Here is a 6,882-nt window from a genome sequence, read left to right as displayed (position 1 = left end):
CCCCCCCCCCCCCCCGTTCGCACCGCCGTCGCCCCGCCTCCCGCAGGTGGTCTGCCTCGCGCTCGACTTGCCCGAGAGGCAGCACGCTGGGACCGCCGAGCGGCGCGCGATCGCCGCGGCGGCGCACGCTTTCTTCGACCTCACCCGCCTCACCGACGCGGAGGCGGCGCGCGCGATCGACGGCTTGCGGCTGCACGTCCTCGTCAACCTCGTCGGCCACACCGCGGGGGCGCGGCACGCCCTCACGCACTACCGCCCCGCGCCGGTGCAGGCCTCGTACTACGGGTACGCCGGCACGACGGCGCTGCCGCAGATGCACTACGCGCTGCTCGACGCCGCGGCGGCGCCGCCGCCGCTCGCGGCGGCCGAGTTTACCGAGCGGATGGCCTACTTCCCCTTCTCCCACTTTGTGGCGGCGCACGCGCGCCGCTATGCGCACGCGCCCCACGCCTCCCGCCTCGCCCACCCGTGGCCGGCCGGCGAGTGGCCGGCCGGCGAGGAGGAGCGCGCCACGTGGTCGCCCGCGCTGCGGCGTGTGGACTCGAGCGACGGGGGCCCGCCCCTGCGGCGAGAGGACCTCGGGCTCGGCCTCTCTCCGCGCCGGCTGCGCGGCGTCGCCCTCTGCAACTTCAACCAGCTGTACAAGCTCGACCCCGACTCGTTCGGCGCGTGGGCAAACGCGCTGCGCCGCCTCCCCGAGGCGTCGCCGTGGCTCTCTCTCCGTTGTTAGTTCCTCGGTGCTGATTCCCATTTCTTCTCCCCGAGGCGTCGCTGTGGCTCTCGCGCGTCTCGGTGCGGCGCGGCTGGGCGGAGCATGCGGAGCAGAGCCTGCGCGCGCAGGCGGCGGCACACGGCGTGACCGGCCGGCTTGGCTTCGTCCCAAAGCTGCCCGAGGCCGACTTTATCCCCGCGCGCTCGCTGGCCGATCTGATGGTGGACAACCGCTGGTACAACGCGCACACCACCGGCGCCGACTCGCTGTGGGCGGGCGTGCCCGCCGTGGCGCTGCAGGGGCGCGGCCTCGCCAGCCGAGCGTCGGGCTCCTTCCTCGCCGCGCTCGGCCTCGGCTACACCGTGGCTCCGAGCTGGAAGGCGTACGAGGACCTGATCTGCAGCCTCGCTTCGACCCCTGAGCGGCTGCAGCTGCTCCGGCGGCGGCTGCTCGACGCGCGGAGCGACGCGCCCTTCTTTGACCTCGAGGGACTCGCGCGCGCGCAGGAGCGGCTCGTGCACGGCATGTGGAGGGCACACGAGGCGTCGCCGGCCTCCGGCCCGAAGATGCACATCATCGCCGCGCGGGCAAGGACGTGAAGGCTCGTGTCTGATTGTACGTTCTCCTCTCATTGACAGTCTGTGGCACTCTTTCTACTTTCAGTGCACAGTGGTCGTCACACAGTGCTTTATGTGTGTTATGAAGGAATAAGAAAAATCCCCGCCGGCAGTGGCGAGTGGGGGCTGGGGGCGGCCCCAGTGGGGCACTTGGACGTTGGAGCCGCGACATTCAGCCGTCGCGCCGCAGAGGCCTCTGCGACTGCGATCTGCGTTCAGGTGTCAGGCTCAGGGGGTCGAGATCGAGCTGAGCAAGATCATCCAGTGACGCGACAGCTGAATCGCAAGCGTTGAGGAACGCGACACAGATTTTAGGTGAAGAACAGTCAGGCTCGGACTGGACACCAGCGCGGTATGGGTGGACGCTAGACACAGATCGCGTGGAAAAGCCCCTCGCTCCCACGGGACCGGAATCTCAGCGTGTGGCGAGAGAATAGAATTTAAAGTAGATGCCGCGAGGATGGCGGTGGTAGAGATTGTCGACGTAGCGGTGGTTGGTGCTGGCGCCGCTGGCCTCACCGCAGCTCGCAGCCTGTCCGCTCACGGGCTCCGTGTCGTGGTGCTCGAGGCTGGGTCCAAGGTGCGTCACTGCGCGCGCTAACATCCGGCGGGAGTTGCCACCTCCGTGACCGCTTGCCTGCCGCCCAAGGTGGGTGGCCGAGTGCTGGCCGACAAATCACTCGCACCGTGGCCCCTCGAGCTCGGGCCCGAATTTCTCCACGGCGAGCATCACAACGCGCTCCTGCGGCTGGTCGCCGACGGCATCGAGGGCAAGCCAGAGGCGTCGCTGGTCGAGCTCGAGTGGCCGAACTACTACTTTTTCGGAAAGGAGGGCGTCCTGATGCTAGCGGAGGAGGCGGACGAGCAGCCGGACGTCGCACTGATGCACGAGAGCTTCGAGAAGCTCGGCGAGATCTCGCCAGCCACTTTCTCGGCTCGTCCCTCACGCACCCACCGCCGGCCGTGCCCGCTTTGGCAGGTGAGATGGCTCCTCCGCCCTGCGGAGCGGAGGCGGAGGAGGAGCCGACGCTGCTGCAGTACTTTGCCAGCTGCGGCCTCTCCTCGCGCGTGCTCGACCTGGCCGATGCCATCTTTGCCAACGACTACGGCGCGGACATGTCGGATGTGCGCCGCCGCTACGCCCTCTAGTCCCACCACCTCGATTGGAGGCAAGAGGAGAGCCTCTTCTGACTCTCACGACCGCCGCCACACTCGCCCGGCCCGCAGGTCGGGCTGCACGAGGTGATGCACGAGCAGCGCCACTGGACGTACGGCGAGAAGTACCTGGTGCTGCGGGGCGCGTGCCTGCAGGCGGAGAGAAGAGGAGAGAAGATAAGAGAAGAGAAGAGAAGTACCTCGTGCTGCGAGGCGGCGAGGTGGTGAGCCGCTCGCGACCGCTGCGGCGCCGAGGGCCGCCTCCCTACAAAGCATGGACGTGTCACCGAGCGGGCGCCTCTAGGACGCGATGGAGTCGCTCGGTCGCGGCCTGGACGTGCGGACAGCGTGGCGCGTGCAGCGCATCGACGCGTCTCCGACCGGCTGGGGCGCGGACGGTGCCGCCCCTGCACCGCCCCCTCCCGCCCCTTCCCCCGCCTCGCTCGGCGGAGCGCTCGCTGGCGGGGAGTAGGCGCCGCCGTCGAGCTCAGCGCCGCCGACGGCCGAGTGGTGCGCGCGCGCGCCTGCGTCGTCACCGTGCCGCTGTCCGTACTGCAGCGGGGGGAGCCGGAGTTTCGGCCGCCGCTGCCGCCGCCGCAGGCAGGAGCGATTCGCAAGCTCAAGATGGGGTCCGCGCTCAAGGTGATCGTGAGGCTGCGGCGCCGCTTCTGGCCGGCCGACTTTTACGACGCCGTCTGCTCCGACTCGTTCCTGCCGGAGGTGTGGCTCTCTCCCGCCGCCGAGCTGATGCGGCCCGACGCGGCGCCGCCCTACACCATCGTCGGCTTTGTGGCGGGCGCGCGGGCGGAGCGGGTGGGGAGGCTGCCGCACGCAGACATCGCTCGCCGGATGCTCGCCCAGCTCGACGGGATGTTTGGCAGCAGCGACGACCCCCACCCCGCGAGCAGCAGCTGCGACGGCTTCCTCGTCAAGGACTGGGCCGCCCACCCCCACGTCCACGGCGCCTACTCGCACCCGACGCGCGGCGCGCATGGCGCGCGGCCCGCGCTGGGGGAGGCGGCGCACGGCTGCGTCTTCCTCGCGGGCGAGGCGTGCCACGCCGGCGTCAACCCGTGCATCCACGGCGCGATGGAGACGGGAGAGCAGGCGGCGGCGCGGTGCTGGTCTTCCCTACAGCCGCAGTCGCGGAGCCGGCTGTGAGCACGGCCGCGCGATGCGCGCCGCGCCCGCTTACGCGCGAAAGCCGAAACCACACGCTGCAAGCGCAGAGAGAGAACTCAACTTTTTTGTCACATTGCGTGACACCGCGGTCAAAATGTCACGTGCATGTCGCCTTTCCCTAATAAGCACTCTTTCGCCACATCGGCCCCGCCCCGGGATAATGTTTCCGCGGCGCTGCATAGTGCATTTGTGCGCCTAGAGCATGTGCGCCCACGCCTCTCCTCTCGCCTGTGTGTGTGTGTACGGCTCTCATTCCGTCTCCACCGCCGCCCCAGCAGAAGAATGAGGTGACTACACTTCATCCTTCTGCTTGGCCTCCCGCTTCTTCCTCCTCCTCCTCCGCTTAGCCCGCTTGGCCGCCTTCTCCGCCGCCTCCTTGGCCGCCTTCGCCTCTGCGTCCGCCTTTGCCTTTGCAGCCTTGCGCACCTCGTCCTTCGCCTTCCACTCGGGCGTCTCCGCCGGGCCCGGCGTCCGCCTACGCGGGCAGGGCGCGCTGTCAGCGAGAGGACAGGCCGCTGGGCACGCCCGACCAACCGCCCGAGCGCTTGCTGTTCCAGTCGGTGGCGACACACTCCGGCTGCTCGAGCGCAAACTCGACAATCTGAGCAGAGGCGGCGGCGAGGCGGTCGGCTGCGCAAGTGCGAGCACAGGCGGGCGCGGCGGCGCCACCTCGTCGGCGAACAGGCCATGGTTGGTCGAGAAGAGGATCGTCGCGTTGTCGACGACGTACGCCTGCGCATCCATCCCCTTTGAGCCCAGCAGCGCATTCCACCTGCGCAAACAGAGGCGACCGCTCTCTCGCCTCCGCGCCAGACCGCGCGCGCACGCCGCGGCGCACCGTTTTGCAATCTCCTCAGTGCCGGTCTTATCCTCGCAGCAGCCGGGGTAGTCGACCGTCGCAAAGATCATCGTCGGCCCTGTCGTCTTTTGCGAGTCCTCGACCATTCGCTGCCGCTTCTTCGGGTCCTTCTCGCGCTGCAGCTTCTCCACGTCCAGACCGCGCGCCTTTGGCGGCTTGAACTCGTACTCCTCCTTCTCCTGCGGCGCTAGCAGCGAAGGGTGAGCGCGAATACTCGAAACGGGCAGCAGGGCCGTCGCTCGCGCTCTCCTCGGGCGTCTCCCACTCCTCCTCGACGCGGCGCCAGTCCTCCTCGGTCATCTGAGCAGTCTTCTTGGCGATGTCGCGCTGCGTCCGCGCTCCGGCCGAGGCCAAGGAGCAGACGAGCAGAGCGGACGCGAGCCACGCACGCGCTGTCGCGGCAGGCGCCATCCAGGGGGTTACGATTTTCTTTTTTGCACAACACTGGGTCGTACGTAAATTCTTCTTTGCGCATCGGGGGCAGCCACGGTAGGTCGGTAGCGACTGACGCGTCCTCTTCTGGTGGCGCGGAGGGCGCTGCGGGCAGCGTTCCCGACGAGATCGTGGCTGCCTGGCTGCGGCTTGGCAAAGCGACGGCGCAGCGGTGCTGGCGTGGCTCGACGGCGGCGGGAGGGTGGATGCGACCTTCACTCGTGACGGGGTGAGCGGTAACACGCTGCTGATGGTCGCCGCCCGCATCCTATGGAGCGTCCTCACGTTTGATGCACTGCGGCAGACGATCTCTGCTCGCCCGCGGGCCGTCCTTATTGAGATCGCTTCCAGTCTCAATTCTCTTCCTTTTCGACTTCGGCCCCTCACCGCACTTCACCGCCCTCTGCGCCTCTCTTGTCGTCTTGTCGCCCTAGCGGCTCGGGCCCAGGCGTGAACTCTCGCGATTTGGAAACCCTTTTGAGTCCCTTAAGAAAGAATGTTTGTCCCTGAAGAAAGAAAGAAACAAAACAGACAAACAACATACCTAACGTGCAAGCCCCGCAGAGGTGCGGGCGAGAGGGCGGCCCGAGCCCGAAAGGGCCCGCCCTCGGCCTTGGCCCTTGCTCTACATGGTAACGGATAAGAAGAGAAACACCCCCGGACCGGGACGCCGGCGGTCGAGTCGGGACACGCTGTGGTTCAGACGTCCCCCCCCTCGACGCAGTCGAGTGACTGACATGAATAGGGAGGAGAAAGTGTCCCCCACATATCACCACAGACGCAGCACAGGGGCTCCAATCCTGTCCGCCGGGGCCTCGGCTAGATCTCCAGTGGGGAGTGCGAGGGCTGGATCGACTGCAGCGAGAGTGTGGGTTGTGGACCGTCGGGATAGCGTGTGGCGTAGATGTTCTCCTGGAAGTAGAGAGGCTGATGTCTCTCGCCCTGCAGGAAGGAGAAACTCGGACGGGAGAGTGAAAACTCCTCCCTGCGGCATGTGCGCAGAACGGGTTGCGCAATGTGCGGCATCGTGTTGAGGGCTCGGGAGGGCAACGACGGCAGCGTTGCCGAGCTTGTACAGGGGCCTCAATCCTGTCCCCGATGGGGTGCGCCTCTCGCCGCGCGCGTAGCAGTCGGCGCGCGGGTAGCCTCAGAGATGCGCAGAGCGAGATGCGGTTATCAGCAAACCAAGCCCTGGGCTTGGATGGGCGCGGCGAAGCCGCGGCGCAGTGGATAGCGTGAAGAACTCGAGATCGCTGGGATCTTGAGCCGCCGCTACCACGTGCAAGCCCCGCAGAGGTGCGGGCGAGAGGGCGGCCCGAGCCCGAAAGGGCCCGCCCTCGGCCTTGGCCCTTGCTCTACATGGTAACGGATAAGAAGAGAAACACCCCCGGACCGGGACGCCGGCGGTCGAGTCGGGACACGCTGTGGTTCAGACGCCTAAAACCAATCCCTTGATGTGCGGCCGCGGAATTCTCTTCCTCGCCGCGGCCACCGCCGGCGGTTCGATGGCGCCCACGTCGCGGCGGGCCGTGGCCCAAACCGCGACGGACCAGTCGGCGGGCGTGTCTCGCCAGGCCGACGAGCGGAGGCCCGAGAAGGCATCCGACGCCATGAACGCCTTCACCGTCGCCTGTGCGGGCACCTTCAGCGCCGTCTACTTCCTGCCGTCGGTGCCGCTGTTCTGGCCATATGTTCTGATGGCGGTTCAGATGGTGGCCGAACTGCTGCTGCAGCCCGACATGGCCTCGGTGATGCGCGTCCACCACCTCGCCAACCTCGGCGTGACGCTCCTCTATCTCGCTTGGCCAACCTTCGACCCGATCATCCGCGAGGGACTGGCGGTCGAGGTGCGCGCCTCGCGAACCGCCTGCCGTGCGCTGTCGTCGCGTCGATCCCGAGCATGCGACGCCGATGCCGCGCCGCCG

General features: G+C 67.9%; 4 protein-coding genes across 4 annotated transcripts in view; 3 read left to right on the top strand and 1 right to left on the bottom strand.

The window, feature by feature from the left end:
- Positions 1 to 1,311, top strand: part of EMIHUDRAFT_119393 (hypothetical protein) — a gene marked incomplete at both ends in the record, with an annotated part of 3,792 nt that extends 2,481 nt beyond the window's left edge. Inside the window, 3 exons of the mRNA XM_005767618.1 lie at positions 47 to 265; positions 314 to 535; positions 766 to 1,311. Of these exons, the coding sequence (XP_005767675.1) occupies positions 47 to 265; positions 314 to 535; positions 766 to 1,311 (987 nt within the window). The remainder of the gene's footprint in view (positions 1 to 46; positions 266 to 313; positions 536 to 765) is intronic.
- A 478-nt stretch (positions 1,312 to 1,789) lies between these two features.
- On the top strand, positions 1,790 to 3,645 carry EMIHUDRAFT_245889 (hypothetical protein; the record flags this gene model as incomplete). Its single annotated transcript, XM_005767617.1, has 6 exons — positions 1,790 to 1,909; positions 1,979 to 2,267; positions 2,336 to 2,454; positions 2,557 to 2,616; positions 2,789 to 2,882; positions 2,957 to 3,645. 6 exons carry the CDS (start codon positions 1,790 to 1,792, stop codon positions 3,643 to 3,645), a joined length of 1,371 nt encoding a protein of 456 aa, XP_005767674.1.
- A 517-nt stretch (positions 3,646 to 4,162) lies between these two features.
- Positions 4,163 to 4,936, bottom strand: EMIHUDRAFT_459338 (hypothetical protein; the record flags this gene model as incomplete). The annotated part of the gene is made up of 4 exons (XM_005767616.1): positions 4,163 to 4,267; positions 4,336 to 4,438; positions 4,505 to 4,712; positions 4,747 to 4,936. The coding sequence occupies 4 exons, from the start codon at positions 4,934 to 4,936 to the stop codon at positions 4,163 to 4,165; spliced, it is 606 nt and encodes a 201-aa protein (XP_005767673.1).
- A 1,475-nt stretch (positions 4,937 to 6,411) lies between these two features.
- Positions 6,412 to 6,804, top strand: EMIHUDRAFT_245887 (hypothetical protein; the record flags this gene model as incomplete). The annotated part of the gene is made up of 1 exon (XM_005767615.1): positions 6,412 to 6,804. A coding segment is annotated over one exon (393 nt), but the record flags the coding sequence as incomplete, so codon positions are not given.
- Between the last annotated feature and the right edge of the window lie 78 nt (positions 6,805 to 6,882).

This window comes from Emiliania huxleyi, assembly GCF_000372725.1.
Source record: "Emiliania huxleyi CCMP1516 unplaced genomic scaffold EMIHUscaffold_481, whole genome shotgun sequence".
NCBI lineage: Eukaryota > Haptophyta > Isochrysidales > Noelaerhabdaceae > Emiliania > Emiliania huxleyi.
This window is presented reverse-complemented; position numbering and strand designations above follow the sequence as displayed.